Source organism: Leptinotarsa decemlineata, unplaced genomic scaffold (assembly GCF_025532065.1).
Source record: "Leptinotarsa decemlineata unplaced genomic scaffold, Ldec_3_MD MMD2_tig00001973_RagTag_RagTag, whole genome shotgun sequence".
In the NCBI taxonomy this organism is placed as follows: Eukaryota; Metazoa; Arthropoda; class Insecta; order Coleoptera; family Chrysomelidae; genus Leptinotarsa; species Leptinotarsa decemlineata.
In genome coordinates, this window is record NW_027412572.1 from 2663136 (window position 1) to 2680302 (window position 17167).

At 37.4% G+C, this 17167-nt stretch overlaps 2 protein-coding genes across 3 annotated transcripts in view; one reads left to right on the forward strand and one right to left on the reverse strand.

Annotated features, from left to right (window-relative positions):
* Positions 1 to 17167, reverse strand: part of LOC141482812 (integral membrane protein 2A) — a 79354-nt gene that overhangs the window by 11958 nt on the left and 50229 nt on the right. Inside the window, exons 3-4 of one of the 2 annotated variants that reach the window (XM_074176673.1) lie at positions 16178 to 16252; positions 5332 to 5598 (exon numbers count right to left, since the gene is read on the reverse strand). In XM_074176673.1, the coding sequence (XP_074032774.1) occupies positions 5332 to 5598; positions 16178 to 16252 (342 nt within the window). The remainder of the gene's footprint in view (positions 1 to 5331; positions 5599 to 16177; positions 16253 to 17167) is intronic. The other variant, XM_074176674.1, reaches the window with a different exon arrangement.
* LOC141482759 (uncharacterized) lies at positions 8461 to 9550 on the forward strand. The gene is made up of 2 exons (XM_074176554.1): positions 8461 to 8932; positions 9029 to 9550. Exons 1-2 carry the CDS (start codon positions 8693 to 8695, stop codon positions 9548 to 9550), a joined length of 762 nt encoding a protein of 253 aa, XP_074032655.1. The 5' UTR covers positions 8461 to 8692.

Sequence of the window (17167 nt, forward strand, 5' to 3'; positions counted from 1 at the left end):
AACTGACTTAAATAACTGTGTTTATTTTTCACTTCAACTGGATGAATCAACAGATGTCGTTGACACTGCCCAGATGGCCGTGTTCGTCAGGATGGAAATTCCCTGAAACTAAACAACGTTATGAAACTGGTGGTAAAAATTGTGAACAAGATTAGAGCTCAAGCGTTACAAAGAAAATTATTCAGAACCTTGGCCGATGAAGTTGACTGTCAATACGGGGACCTACTCCTTCACTCTGAAGTCCGATGGTTAAGTAGAGGACGGGTGCTGAAACGTTTTAATGATGTCCTATCTGGCATAGTTCAATTTTTCAAACAACGGGATGAACCGACTCCGGAACTAGAAAATTCAATCTGGCTTAGAGATTTTGGTTTTCTCGTGGACATTACAGAGAAATTAAACGAACTTAATTTGCAGATTCAGGGGAGAGACAAAGAACTAGCGGAAATAAATTCTGATATAAAAGCATTTATCAAAAAGCTGGAGTTTTGGGAACAAAACCTAATTAACAGCGATGCCAAGCATTTTCCTATTCTTTCAGAAAAAATATCTCAAAATCCATTAGAACCCTATGACAACAAATATCATGTAGAAATAATTTTTACCATGAAGAATAACTTCAAAAATCGTCTTAAGGATTTCAATGAAATAGCTTTAGTAGCGCAGTTTGTTGTTTCACCCTTTATGGAAATTGATATCCAACAGTTTGCAACTTGTGTTATGCAGAACTTTGGCGAAGACATCGCTGCAACGGAAATGGAAGTCATTGAGCTTCAAAATGATTTAGCCTTACAATCGTTAGTCTCAAGTACTGAATGTATCTGGCCTATTGTAAGTAAAGACAAATATTCAGTTCTATGCCGTGTTGCCTTGAAAGTGAAAGCATTATTCAGTTCAACCTATTTGTGTGAATCTTCTTTTTCCAATATGAAGTTTATCAAGAACAAATATCGCAATCGACTTACAGATGAATATTTGGATAATTGTATTCGAATGGCTGCATCAAATTATACTGCAAACATTAAAAAAATTATCGATGAGTCTGAGTGTCAGCCTTCTCATTGAACGTGCTTTTTTATTTTTCAATGTTTATGTTCATGATAGTGCGTTACTTTTTTGTTGTTATTTTTAACTATTTTTAAATCATACGTGACTTGCCGTTGTGGCTGGATAAAATTTTGTGTTTATTTTTCAAACACCTTCGTTTGATAGGTAGGAATGTAGCTATGAACAAGTACGTACTAGTAATATTAGTTATTTTGTTATTAGTTTATTATTAGTACCTATGTATTATGTATTACCTGTTAAATAGTAAAATAAATACATATAATGATAAATTAACAGTGGGTTATTTCATTTACGTTGCGTTACGTGGCTTCCGTGTGGGTAGCTCGCTGTTTATTCCAAAATTAACAAAGTAGCTCAACACATTGAAGAGGTTTGCGACCACTGCTCTAGAAAGTACCAACGGAGAGCCATAGCAAGTATATAAGAAAACATATCAAAAATGATGATAACCCTTGAGTAGAAGCCCTGATATTGTTGATATATTTTGGAGCGGTTTGAGTACTGAAATCTACAGTTCATTCCTAAAATTAGAGGATAGTGTTAAGCATTTTCCTTTTCTCTGTGCACCTAAGACAGCTGTTGACGGGGTTAATAATTATCGAGGTTGATTGAAGTTAATCGAAAAGTAGATTCTGGATAAATTAAGATTCAGGCAGTTACTTTTAACTGCTCATTTGTACCCTCATTTTCAATTTACGTAAAGGTCTATCTCTGTCAGTTCAGTACTTGAATCTTTTGATTTGATATTGTTCCGAAGTAAGAGTTCTCCAGTAGTAATATCGTGATCAAAACGGCCTATAGCGGCGTATTAATATCTTTACTGTGAACGTTTTTTTTTGTATTACGTATTGGTTCTTTAAACTTGATGTATATATATTTGCCTGTTTTTTTACATTAGTTCGTTGCAAATAATATATGAAAATCAATTTTTGTGTCATTACACAGTTGGTAGTGAAGTTTGTAAATATTTCTTTCTATATATCAATTTAATATAAATTTCAAGCCTAGAGCTTCGTTTTTGACTTTTTGGTTATTTCTCCAACCCCTTTCCTGTTGAATCCGTTCAACTAGAGCCCCAGGGCTTACCTTTTTCCCATCTATTTCGACTGTAAAAAAAAAACATATTTTCTTACCCACGTCCAGCCCCGACAATAATCGACTAGCCTGGGCCGAACTACTTTTTGGTAATTACATAAATACCAAGGTAGGTTATAACATTTAGATGACATGATGAACCCCAAACTATTAGTCTATATGTCATTATGCTGTGAAAAATGACGAAATAAACTACTCTTGAACAATCCGTTGTCATTATGTTGCTAAGTTGTCGTATCATGTATATACACGTGGATAGTCGATTTCATAATTTGTGAATATGCAAATAGAAGTTCAGAGATGACACAAAATACACTTCAAGAAGCTTGACTGGTTTATTATTTTTTATATTATTCTCAGTTGAGAAATCTAACGTTTTGGTTTTATCATCCTTTATAGTGAGATAGTTGCTTCTAGACCAGTTTGCTAAAAAGGTTTCAGATGCATGTTAGAAAGTAGATTGTGAAGTGTTGTGTCACTCAACAAGAAAGTTGCATCATCAGCGTACATTATAGGAGATAACATTCATTACGTTGTTAGTCATATCATTAATGACGAAATGGTTTAGACTTTCACGGCTGAGGTTTTCAGTGTCGTTGCTTTTCGAGTTTGAGAGTTGGAAGAAATTCCAAAAATCCACGGCTTTCAAACTCGAAAAGCAACGAATTTGACAAACACTGAACATCAGTGGGTCGCAGTTAGCCGTATCATTTTAAGTTAAATTTAAAGCACAAACAAGTGCCGAAGTTAAACTTCACTGAAACTTTTCGAAAAAAAAGTTTCCCATATGGTGCTCACTTTAATGGTGACACTGTATATATTATTACTTTCTGACTACTTTTTCATCCCAAAATTCTGAAATCAACAAATGTTCAAGTACTACTTTCAATTTGGATAACCTATATTCTTTAAAATAATAATACTTTGACAATGATATTTTATCTTTTATCACACGGAGGAACACTGGTTTGAGAGGAAGTTCAAAGAGGCTGCATATACACTGTGTCCGTAAAGTATGGAACAAATTCATTTTTAGCTAAACAGGTCATTTTAAGAAATAATCCTGAAACACGTCGATTTTTTATGTTAATTTACCGTATTTTAAAATAATAATCTAATATACAGGGTGAATTACGTTCGAGTAATGACGTCACCGTCATTTTTTTTAAATGGAACACCCCCATTTTGTCTCAATTTTCGGATTACTCTAGCTGAGCTGATTCCAAAAATGTATCACATGTTGATTCCAATTGGTACAGGGTGGACAAAAATACAGTAGTTGTACCTAATAAAGTAACGCGTAACATTCTTTATTAGGTAAATTAACAATATTATCAAAAATACTTATTGTCTAGGGGCAATTGGTTTAAATGTAACACCCCGTAGTTTGCTACATGTTTAGAGTAATAAAAATGAGCTGTTTCCAAACATGTTTGGTACTTGTGGTCTAGCAGACAGAATATGAAAGAAATTATTTCTTATCTACATTTATAAAAAACATAATCGTCTAGTTTTTTGTGAAATATCATTATTTGTTTAGTAATTTATTGATGTTCAGTGACAGTTTAGTACTACAATATTTTTGGTATTCGTGAATATTCGAATGATTGCTTAGATTTAATTGGAAGTAGAAATGGAGTTAAGTGTAAAACAAAGAATTGAAATACTTATGATGATTGGGTATGGAGACAGATCGCGAACTCAGATGGAAGTGTGCAATTTGTTTAATGATAAATATCCAGAAAGACCTATAACGCGTTCAACAGTCAGTAAGCTGGAATCGAAATTTCGAGAAACTGGTACGGTTGCAAATGTACGCAAATCAGGTCGTTCCCCAGCAAATGCTGATACAGCATTAGATGTTTTACTGAGTTTTGAAGAAGATGCGCACACTTCTGTTCGTAAAGTTAGTCGCGAAATCGGTGTTGGCAAAACAACGGTACACAAACTATTGAAGCTTGAAAAATGGTATCCTTATAAAATCAAACTTGTGCAAGAATTAAACGAAGATGATCCCGATAGACGACTCCAATTTTGCGAAGAAATGATGGATAAATGTCACCGATACCCTCTCTTGATACAAAACATTGTTTTTTCTGATGAGTCCACTTTCACGTTAAATGGTGAGGTTAACCGTCAGAATTGTAGATACTGGGCAAAAGAAAACACCCACTGGATTCTAGCATCATACACAATACCCTCAAAAGGTAAATGTATGGGCTGGAATTGTACGAAATCGAATCATTGGACCCTACTTTATCGAAGGTACCTTGAGTTTTTAAGGGGGTATCTCGTACCTACTTTACGTAATTTATTTCCCAGCAGACGTAATCCTGGAGGTTTTGATGAAAGTTTATGGTTTCAACAGGATGGTGCACCTCCACATTATGCTGTACATGTTAGAACGTACGTAGATGAAATTTTTCCGAACAGGTGGATTGGTAGACGTGGACCCACTGAATGGCCAGCGAGGTCACCAGATTTAAATCCTTTGGATTATTTTCTGTGGGGCCATCTGAAGAATGTTATTTATAAAACGAAACCAGCAAATATTGAAGATGTACAAGTGAAAGTTCGAACAGAAATAAACAATATTATGCAAGAAACCATACACAAGGTTCAACAAGAATTTGCACACCGTTTGGGTTACTGTCAAATACAGCAAGGGCTGCAGTTCGAACATTTAATATAAAGTCATGTATTCCAGCATATTCTGTCCGCTAGACAATAAGTATTTTTGATAATATTGTTAATATACCTAATAAAGAATGTTACGCGTTACTTTATTAGCACACACACAACTACTGTATTTTTGTCCACCCTGTACCAATTGGAATCAACATGTTATACATTTTTGGAATCAGCTCAGCTAGAGTAATCTGAAAATTCAGATAAAATGGGAGTGTTCCATTTAAAAAAAATTACGGTGACGTCGTTACTCGAACGTAATTCACCCTGTATATTAGATTATTATTTTAAAATACGGTAAATTAACATCAAAAATCGACGTGTTTCAGGATTATTTCTTAAAATGACCTGTTTAGCTAAAAATGAATCTGTTCCATACTTTAAGGACACAGTGTTGTTCAACGACGCAACAATTCCTACTTTTGTTGTATAAATATGGAGAAATAGAAATTCAAAACCTTTTCTTTCCTATAAACTTACCCTTCCCACATTTTATGGATAAGATCCACTAGTGACTTTGGTGGCAAGACGGTCTTTCTATTTATCGGCATCACGAAGCATCTTTGTCCAGTAACGTCAATGATACCTGTCATGTTGTTGTTGAAGTCGTGAATGAAACGGCCGCTGCGACCATCTGCAAAATTTGGAACGTCAATTTTCTCGTATTTCTGATCATCATCGAGTTCGAAGTTCTCCTGGAAGAAGTTCTTGAACAGGTTCTTGATATCCGGGTCGTCGTCCACATTCCTGAAAAGATGGAAGAAATGAAAACACAAAAATAAAAGTTAGCAAGCACAAACTGGTTACACAATTTTATTTACATACGACATTAGTAAATGGGTATTCAGAATGATTGTTAAAGGTAATAATAAGGTAGAAAATTTGACCGTGGCTGGCCAAACTTCGATGCTATGGTTTGTCGGATCATTTTTGTGTATGGCTACCATATGCCATCCTGGCAAGCCATGATGAACCCCTCAGTTTCCGACTTCAGCTCACTCGACCTTAGAAAAGCTAAAGTCAGGCGCTTTGATAAGCCAAGGTCTTCAATGTTATTGAAGAAGACCCAATGCATTGGCTTATCCTTGTGTTTCAGCAGAAGTGAGGTGATCTCTGCGGTTTTTATATGAGCTTTCTGCTGAACGGGTTCCAACTCGTTTACAGAGTTGTGGTCACCTCGTTCAGTGTCGAAAACTAAACCGAGTTCATCAGCTGCTCGGGCAACTGCCATGAAGAGAAATTCTCCAATTCCAGCTCTCGCATGGTCACGGACCAAGCAGAGGATGGGATCCGAACTCCTGACAACTTTACAGGCTATATCCAGTACCATTCTGTCATGTAGACACTCCAAACTCAAAAGACCACGGCCTCCCTGTTGTCGAGGGAAGTACAACCGTGGGACGGACAATTTGAGATGCAAACTCCTATAGAGATGCATCATCTTTCGGGTCTTTACGTCGAGTTGATACAGCTCTTCCCGAGTCCACTTCACTACTCTAAACGAGTAGAGTAAGATTGGAACGGCAAGCATATTTATTGCAGCAACTTTGTTCCTCCCCGACAGTTCCGATGACCAGATCTGTCGAAGTTTGTGCTGATACTTGCCGCGGAGAGAGTTCTTCACTGCTGTTACCTCTTGTGAGTGGCGTTGTTCCACCACGAGGTAAGTATACGTCTCTCCGGCATCCAAATGGTGTAGGATGCTTCCATCTACGAGCTGCACATCCTCTTTTGAGATGGACCATTGCACATTTGTCTATCCCGAACTTCATACCTATAGCAAGCGTGTACTCTTCCACCACCCTCAAGGACTGATGGATCCTTCTCTCCAGAAGCATAAAGTTTGAGATCATCCATATGAAACAGATGGGTGACCTTGTGCCTCCGGTTTCCGGGGGTGCCACGGATAATGGCAATAGTGAGATGCAGAAGAGAAGGGGACTGAGGGAATCGCCCTGAAATACACCCATTCTGAAAGTGACCCACCCTGTTTGGACTCTGGCTTGACTAGATGTTATGACTAGATGCATCTCACTATTTTGTCGGGTACCGCAAGGCATCTGAGCAAATGCAAGATGAGCTCATGCGAAATTGTATCAAATGCCTTATGGTAATCGATCCAGGCCATAGAGAGGTTGTGCTTATATTGTAGAGTCCTGCGTTACACATCTATCGATGAGCAGGTTCTCTTTACATCCAACGACTCCTATCTTCGACCCTCTCTGCTCAAATATCCGTTCGAACACTCGGTCAACTACGGTGAGTATTCGTGTGAATAAGATGCTTGTAATACGAATTCAGCTACGTGACAAATATATCTGACTGTGCATCTTTTCAAAACACGCCGATGAATAGTGTTTATATAAACACTATCGGTCTCTCAGAGAGACAGATCCGGCGTTTGAAAAAATTCTTAATCAAAGAAATATGTCTCTTCCCGAAGTTAGAATATACAGGGTGTTTGGTAGCTGGGTGCAAACCTTTAAGGGGGTGATACACTAGCCCATGTAGAACATATTCATAAAAACATTTTTATTTTCTAGCGCGCTTTTGATTTTAAAGGAAACTTTTACGATTTTTAGTACAAAAACCCAAAATTGGTCAATTAAATGCTAATAACTTCGAATCTTAACAGAAATGTCCGGTTTTTTAAATTTATTTTAGTAGTCTTATGTGTCCTCAATCGTACTAAAGTAGTTTGAAGCACCATTGTGTCCAAAAAAGTTATGTACAGAGCATTTAAACTTTACAAAAAAAGAAAGAAAATAAAAAATCTGACCTTTGACGCCAATTAAAAAAATAAATGAAATACATACAGGTGTTCAGACACCTTTAAAAACATGCTTAGTTATTGCTCTTTCGTTTGAGGTATCATTTACCTAGCTAAGTCTTAAACTTTTTTAATTAGGGTACCTGAACCAGTTAAAGGTCGTAAATATGGATATTTGAAAAATTAAAAAAAAAGTAATTTAAATGAAATTCAGCTCAAAAACCTTTAAACGAAAATCCTAAAGCAATATGCGATATTATTTTTAGACTTACATGGAATAATAAGAAACTTAGCCCAACTTGAAAGAAGAGAAAACTGAACAAAGGCCGGTGCCGGTGGCATTTTACAACAAAGAATTTGACCTGAAGCTAGTCATTAATTGGAATGCATTCTGTTGTTATGATTTAGACCTTATGCTAGGGCCATAAACTTGCTTTTGAGTTTATCAATTTTTAGGTACCTGAGTTGAGTAATCATCTTGGACCCCTCGCCGGGTCGGTTTGGTTGGCCAAACAAGTTCTCTAGTCACTGCTTTGCCCTTTCGAGTTGCGAGTAGACGTTGGTTTTGTGTTCCCCATTTTTGTAATTCACCGTGTTCAGTTGTAACCTTTCGCTCCTGCAGGTGTTGTTTATTTTGGACTATCGAACTTTTTGTTGTGTGTGCTGCCATGGCTGAGTTTACGAGTCATGAACAAGCCGATATCATTTTTATGTATGGCAGAGCTGATGGTAACGCATCTCTGGCACGACGTTTATACCAAGAACGTTACCCGAACCGCGGGTAAATTAATTTCTAATTGTAGCGGTAGTTAAATTTTGCCATTTTCACCCTCAAAAGACGTTAAAAATGAGTTATTTTATTGCAGGGTGCCTAACGTCCGTGTGTTTTCCAACACATATCGTAGGCTGTCTGAATCTGGTATTCATTATGCTGAACCTGCAGTAAATCCAGGAAGACATAATGTCAATGTTGAGGAGCAAATTCTCGCAGCCTTCGAAGCGGATCCTACCACCAGCATTAGAGTTGTAGCGAGAGATTTAAACCTTTCGATATGGAAAGTGTGAAGTACGATGCACAACGAAAAGAAATATCCGTTTCACGGCACGGGTGTGCAAGGCTTGGAGGAAACAGATCCGGCGAGACGGATACGGTTCTGCCGTTTTTTGCTAAACGCAGATATTGACGACGCGTGGTTCTTAAAGTCCATCCTCTGGACTGACGAATCGAAGTTCTCCAGGGAAGGAATTACTAATTTCCACAACCTTCATGAATGGGCTGATAAGGACAGCAATCCAAATTGGAAAAAACAGGTAAATAAATGATTTTTATTATTAATATTTTATTACCCATGTTCAACACGTGTTTAATTACCTAAATTAACTAATTTTATTGCATTTTTGTTTCAGATTTCTTTCCAAAGACAATTTTCAATAAATGTGTGGGCTGGGGTCATCGGACGCTCATTGGTTGGCCCACACATTTTGCCTGACAATTTGAATGGACAAAATTACCTCGAATTCATGATAAACGACTTGCCAATGTTACTCTATGATGCCGAAGTGCCAATATTGGACACAGACAGGCCGATCACATTTCAGCAAGATGGATGCCCAGCACATTGGGCTGTAAGCGTCCGCGAACACCTGAACCGCTGTTTTCCTAGCAACTGGATCGGGAGAGACGGACCCATCCCCTGGCCTGCCAGATCGCCCGACCTGACTCCGTTGGATTTTTTTGTGTGGGGTCGGGTGAAAGAACTCGTATACACAACAGAAATCACCACGAGAGAAGAATTACTTCAGCGAATAGAGGCAGCGTTTGGAATTATGGAACAGGAAATGCAAATGAAAGTAACCACAACTGAAGTACGAAATCGTTGTAGAAAGTGTATACGCAATGGTGGAGGGCATTTTGAACACCAACGATAAAGTTTTACAGTACAAAACATTTTTTTCTTTAATTCCACAAAAATACATATTTACGGCCTTTAACTGGTTCAGGTACCCTAATTAAAAAAGTTTAAGACTTAGCTAGGTATATGATAGCTCAAACGAAAGAGCAATAACTAAGCATGTTTTTAAAGGTGTCTGAACACTTGTATGTATTTTATTTATTTTTTTAATTGGCATCAAAGGTCAGATTTTTTATTTTCTTTCTTTTTTTGTAAAGTTTAAATGCTCTGTACATAACTTTTTTGGACACAATGGTGCTTCAAACTACTTTAGTAAGATTGAGGACACATAAGACTACTAAAATAAATTTAAAAAACCGGACATTCTTGTTAAGATTCGAAGTTATTAGCATTTAATTGACCAGTTTTGGGTTTTTGTACTAGAAATCGTAAAAGTTCCCTCAAAAATAAAAAATGCGCTAGAAAATAAAAATGTTTTTATGAATATGTTCTACATGGGCTAATGTATCACCCTCTTAAAGGTTTGCACCCAGCTACCAAACACCCTGTCTATTACCATACATGACTTTCGCTAGGTATTACAACGCTAGGGATCCATATTGTCTTCAAGGTGAAGCTATCTGGCTTACAGAGATAGGTTTGTCTGGCCATCTGTGGTGCCATCAGTACCACACACCGTCAGCGGCCATAAACATTTTTGTAGATCTACCTCTTCTACACATTTTTCTGGAGATGGGTGCTACATGGACTATATACAGTACGATGCAAATGTATGGAATAAATTCGATATTCACAAAAGGAGCGTCTTTCGGAAGAAATCCAAAAACAGGTCAACTTTAATTTTTGACGGCCCATCTCATGATATTCATATGAAAGACGTTTCGTCACCAGTGTTGGCGTGATGACGTAATCGACAATTTTTTTAAATGCAAACAGGGGTCATGTGGCACCCCATTCTATTCAACGGTATAATGGTTTCAATATGTATTAATACAGGGTCAACCGAAATTATGTATTCAGAAGACTGGAATTACAAATAATAGTAATTCGTTGAACCAAATAATGCTATGCACCGCCACTGAGAATAAAGTATCGTACTGTCTTCTATTGTTTTTGTTGATTAGAAAAAAGAAATGGTGATAAAAGTCCTACACTATACTTGAGATTAGTCAATGTCATTGAAGAGAAGTATCATTGAAGCGGTTGACATTATTTCTAGAAAATATTTAAATCACTTATAATCTGGCAATGAAAGTAACAGAAACCCAAAGAATCGAAATTTTGATTATGATTGGCTGTGGAGATAAAGTAAGGACTCAGGCAGAAGTTCGTGATTTATTCAATGCGAAATACCCCAACCGGGAACCCGTTTCTCAATCAACAATAAGTAAAATTGAGAAAAAGTTTCGGGAAACGGGCCATGTTAAAGATCTCCCTAAAAGTGGTAGAAAATGAATTTCAAAGTCCAAAAACTTGATGTGGTACTTGCGTTCCAAGAAAACCACCATACCAGCACGAGGCAAGTCGCACTGGATAATAATTTACACCAATCGACTGTTGTTAGAGTATTGAAAAAAGAAAAGTGGCATCCGTATAAAGTTCAGCTGGTCCAAGAACTGTTAGAAGATGACTTTGACAGAAGAGTCGAATTTTGCGAAATCATGATGGAGCGCTCGCACAGAGATCGGAGTTTCATACAAAATATAATATTTTCAGATGAAGCTACTTTTATGCTCAACGGTCACGTAAACCGTCAGACTTATCGATACTGGGCAAGAGAAAATCCACATTGGATGGAGGAGCATAGCACACAATATCCACAAAAAGTGAATGTTTGGGCCGGAATTTTGAACAACCAGATAATAGGATGTCACCTCACAAACCAAAAGAGGAGACTAAATCATCTGTCGGTAACAAATAAGATAGATGGGTATCCGCGGCTAAGCTAAATAGTGGAGACGGGAGTGGGTTAAACAACTTAGCAAATTTCAAATAGATCTTAATGGGCGCCAGGTAAATTTAATCCTCCAGATACCCTAACTAACTCACAATATCAATAACTTACCAATTAATATTGGAAATAAAAGATAAAGATCCCCAATATGATTTATTCAGTAATCCTAACTTACAAGGATTAACCAACAACGCTTCTAAGACAACAATGCGATATTCACACTACTACGCGATGTTCAAATGTCAATACAAGAACGCGGTGTATATAACCACGAATTCAATCAGCCTTAAATTACGGTAGTAACGACGCTCAAAAAAAAACTACAATACGTCGAGTAAAACTACCAGCCATAAATTACGGTAGTAACGACGCTCAAAAAAAACTACAATACGTCGAGTAAAACTACCACGAAAATTGAGTAGGTGAAATCGTAAATACTAGTATTGGTAGGTAAGACAATCTCGTTTGCGTCGCGTGAGCTCAGGCGTAGGCGCATCGGTGTCAACAAGCAATCGTGAAAGGAAGAATATACCTCAATTTCCGTTTCACAGATGAATCACTATATCAATCTGGTATAAATAAACAAACTCTTTATCAATAAACAATAAACAAACACTATATCAACAGGTATCAATAAACATAAGGGCAACAATTATTCAAATAACTCAGTATATCACAAATATTCAATTAAATCAATTATAACTTGCGTGCTCCTTTTGGGCCACCCGGTATATGGTGTTAGGCTACCCCGTGGTCCGACGGAAGTGGATCACCCGGTAGTACGGCGGAGATGGATCACCCTGTAGCACCACCTAGATAGATCACCCTGTAGCACCACCAAGATAGATCACCCTGTAGGGCCCAACAAGCTGGACCAGTAATGGATCACCAAATAAGATCCAGAAAGATAAATAAAAAAAGGAAAGAAGAAGAAAAAAGGAAAACAGGAAAACAAGAAAACCGGAAAACAGGAAAACCGGAAAACAGGAAAACCGGAAAACAGGAAAACCGGAAGAAAATTCTCAATCAGAATCAGATAAAAACAAGGTGAGATTCAATCCCCATTCAATAGGGACTATTTGACTAATCAATACCCCTGGTATATTTTCATTAAGCAAAGTAGCAAGATAACAAGAGTATATTTTTGGGTGCCCTGTATAACCATATGACCCGTAAAAATCAAGACAATTGAATGAGTGTTGAAACCTCTCTTCAAAACTAATATTCACTTGAATGACAACGCTGGGAGCAAATATTACTAAAATAATGTAAAGCACATTTAATGGTAACATTCTTACCCTGGCCAAGGGGTTTTCTATACGTTTCTTCGTGTGCGGTGCTCTGCACGGAAGTCCTACTGGGACTTGATGAGTGACTAAGGGCCTTCTGTTTCTTATGAATCTAGAGACGAGAAACGAAGGTTGTAGAATTGAAGAGGTGATATCATAGCTAATACCACATGAGAGATGCGACAGTTATTCAGACATACCTAATTTCGGAAATCCTTCCACCTGGCACGAGTTCGGTAACCACCACAAATCCTCAAAAGAGCTTAAGTTTCAGACTGCAAATATCCACACCAAAATGACCAATCAGTCTTCCACTATACAATCCTGACTTGTAGAAATAATCCCCGTGAAGGATGGCACAAATACAACCATATATATCCTACAATCAGTCTGATGGTACGCTTGAACCCCGAACCAAGCTCATCGAAGGCCAACTTCCGAATACTAAGAGACTGCCACATCTGACAGCTAACCAGTTGTTGCCACAGTGCGTCCAATCTACACTACAAGCACCAAGGGGGCGCTGTGCACAACATCATACATCTATCAATTCCTCCACAGCCACTTGAGACAATATCAACAAGTCCATGACCCATCAAAACTCCTTCTCAAAGCAATGCAACCCTAAAACAACCCTTGACAACTTGAGTAATCGATCAATCCTCCACCCGTGAACAACTGTAGAACTAGTTCGGTGTAGTTCGTCGGAACGACACTACGAAAGTTCGGCGGATGTCAATCAACAGCTGTCTCTTAACCTTGTATTAGAATGTTTACAAAAATATTGTTCCAACCTATTTTCAACCATTTACCAATCCTTATTCATGCGATGGAATAGAAACATATAAGGTAAGTCGCCACATCCTTCCCTTTCAGTACAAATATTTGAGCATTCATATTATGCAGAATATTTACCGAAAATATCAAACAGTATTCAGAAACCCAGAGCTAACTAATATTGTTTTTCAGGCGATATGGCTCTAATATGTAAGTAATCCTTCTGGAAGTGATGAATAACAATCTATGCAAGAAATATTCTTGGAAAGGTATAGGGAATAAGGCAAACAACGGCAAAAAAAATGATAGGCGAAGTAAACTGAGAAACAAACAATAACAACTATTTCAACCTAGCGAGGAATTTTCGGATCTCCAACGTCGATTAGCAATAGGAAAATGTGTAAGTACTGGTCAAAGCAGTTAGTCAGGGAGCATACATATATTCTTGTACATTTCAGGTATGGTTTTCTATGGAACGGAAGATTCCCATTACTATGATGTTAAATGAATAAAATCTACTTGTAACTTAATTACATTGTTAATATCCTTTGAATAAAGATCTTAAAAGGTAACGTAGTGTTTTGAAAGGTCACATAAGAGCAGTTTGATCTAGTGCTAAATTGAAACGTAACAAGGACCATACTTTTTTGAGGAAAGCATAACTGGTGCTCGGTATCTACACTTTCTTCAAGATTATCTGATGCCACAACTGAATCAGCTATTTCCAAATAGAAATGATTTGTGGTTTCAGCAGGATGGGGCGCCCCTACACTACGCCGTTGATGTACGAACCTACTGTTTTCCGAGGAAAGTGGATAGGAAGAAGAGGGCCGATCGAATGGCCACCAAGATCTCCGGATTTGACCCCGTTAGACTTTTTTTATGGGGATACTTGAAGAGTAAAGTTTACCAAAATCGACCAAATGATTTAGAAGAGTTGAAGGAACGCATCAGAGCGGAGATTGCACAAATAACCCCCGAAGTTCTCGGAAACGTTAGAAATGAATTCAGTGCCCGGCTTTCACATTGCATCATAGCTGAAGGTCATCAATTTGAACATTTATTATAATTTTATTGTACTTCAATAAATAACATGTTTTGGTTCATCTTGTATAAATGAATTTTGACATGGTTATACCGTTGAATAGATGATTAGTAGACCTTTTGAATGAAATGCCACATGACCCTTGTTTGCATTTAAAAAAATTGTCGATTACGTCATCACGCCAACACCGGTGACGAAACGTCTTTCATATGAATATCATGAGATGGGCCGTCAAAAATTAAAGTTGACCTGTTTTTGGATTTCTTCCGAAAGACGCTCAATTTGTAAATATCGAATTTATTCCATACATTTGCATCGTACTGTATAGACTTGTGCACATCGCCAATTTCACAAATCAATCAAACGCAGAGTACAAAAGACTGCTGATTGACATCGTGTAAGTGACAGCATTCTGGGAATGACTCCTGACTTTATGCCTCCAAATGTCAACTACGAACTGCCTTATAAAGTTCACTTCCCGAGTGGAGAGGACTAGATCCTCCGGGAGAAAGGAATATTAAGAGCAGATAGCTGTTGCTTCACAGCTGGATAAAAAACCTTTCAGGTTCTGGTGCAGGTGTTTTCAGAGTCGCAGACCCAGGTCAGAGGTATCAACCTGCCTAGAAACCTATGCGACTGTAGTTTAAGTGGAAATGTATGCTATTAAATTGTGCCCGAAGAGATTGGCAGAATCCTACCTCATACACAAGTCAATAAACAGATTCTCGGACAGTCAAACGACGTTGGAAGCTCTTAGCTCCTATCGAGCAACGTCTAAATTGGTAGCAAAGTGCCAAAAACGACTTTCCTCAATAGGAAAACTTAACAAATTGTCTCTGGTGTGGATTCTAGGTCATACTGACCTAGAAGACAATAAGGCTGCTGACTCCCTTGCAAAGGAGAGTGCTGCAAGCAGCTTCATCGAACCAGAACCTGTCATTGGCATCACTTTAGATTTTGCCAAACAAACATTGAACACCTGGATTGTAAGAAGATTTATGGACTTCTGGAAAAATCTTCCACGATGGGTTCACTCCAAGGCGTTCATCAGCCTTTGAAGCTTGAAACGAAACAGTTGTTGGACTACAGTAGGGATGAACTACAATGTCTAACAGGTCTGTCGTCTGAAACATCATATGCAGAGTTTTTTCACTGTCGGAAGACAGTGTGTGTCGCCTCTGTTTGGAAATTGATGAAACAGCAGAGCACATACTTTGTGTCTGCCCCGCTGGAAGGCGAATCAGGTTTTCAGAGTTTGGCAGAGCCGCAATCTTAGCATCTGACTTGAAAGATCACTCACCATACAAACTAATCGGCTTCGTTAAGAAGCTGGGTTTATTTTGTCGAATTTGAATAGGTGTGAGCCACAATAAACCCTTGTGGGTTGCGGTGGAGGGTCGAATAGACCCACTCACTTTAGGCCTAGCCTAACCTAACCTAACCTAGGTTGAGCAATTCATGTCATGATGTCGAGTTGAACCACACACAATAACCCACCAGTTACGTAGTTAATTTGTCACTCGAACTTGCAAAAAGGGTTAGTGAAAACCAAAAACAAAAATCGCACCACACGCTTACCAATATTCCGGATCAGGATAGCTAGGAGTATTTAAGCTATCTGCTGTATCGATATCTTCAAAATCATCCTGTCTCCTGCAACCCATAAACGAAAGAAGTAGAATGAAATTAATCGAGATTAAATAAATATAGTTTAGAAAACTAAAAAAAAACACTTTCAAAAAACATCGAACTAAAAAGTTAAAAATATTATTTTTAAAATAAGCTTGAAACAATAATGAACGAAAAATACTAATATTATTGTGAAAAAATCTACGGAAAATTTGGCTCAAAGCGCCAACAATAGAATTAGTATTTTACGTTCGTTATTGTTTAAAGCTTATTTAAAAAAAATATTAAATTTTTAGTTCGATGTTCTTTAAAAACGTATTTTTTAGCTTTTTGAACTATATTTATTTTTAATTTTTTAGTTTCGTATGCTATAAAATCGTGTTTTTTAGTCTTTTTAAACTATAGAGTTCAATACGTTAAATATGGCAACTCTATATCTGAACCGATAAATGTGCCATCAGGTGTTCCTCAGGGATCCCACATAGGCCCATTACTGTTCAATTTATTTATCAATGATGTCTCCACTGTTTTTACCTCCAGCTCATTTCTAATGTTTGCAGATGATTTAAAGGTGTTTAAATCAATACAAAATACAGTGTCACCGATAAAGTCCGCATCAAATGGGAAACTTTTTTATTTATCGTTTTATGTGAAATTTGATTTTGGCAGTAGATTTTGCTTAAGAAATGATGTCAAATGGCGTCTACAAAATAGGTCACGTGATTTCCTTAACCTGTCAAAATTGACATTTAAAAAAAGAAACATCGAAAAATGACATTATTCTTCAAAATATCCAAAAATATCAAAGGATAAAAACATTTTCTTTTGTAATTTTATACCCACACACCAAGTTTCAAACCCATAATGAGTATTTTATATTTTCACTATTTTTCCGCATTCCTGCTTTTTCTACTTATCAAAATTTAAGCACACCTGTAC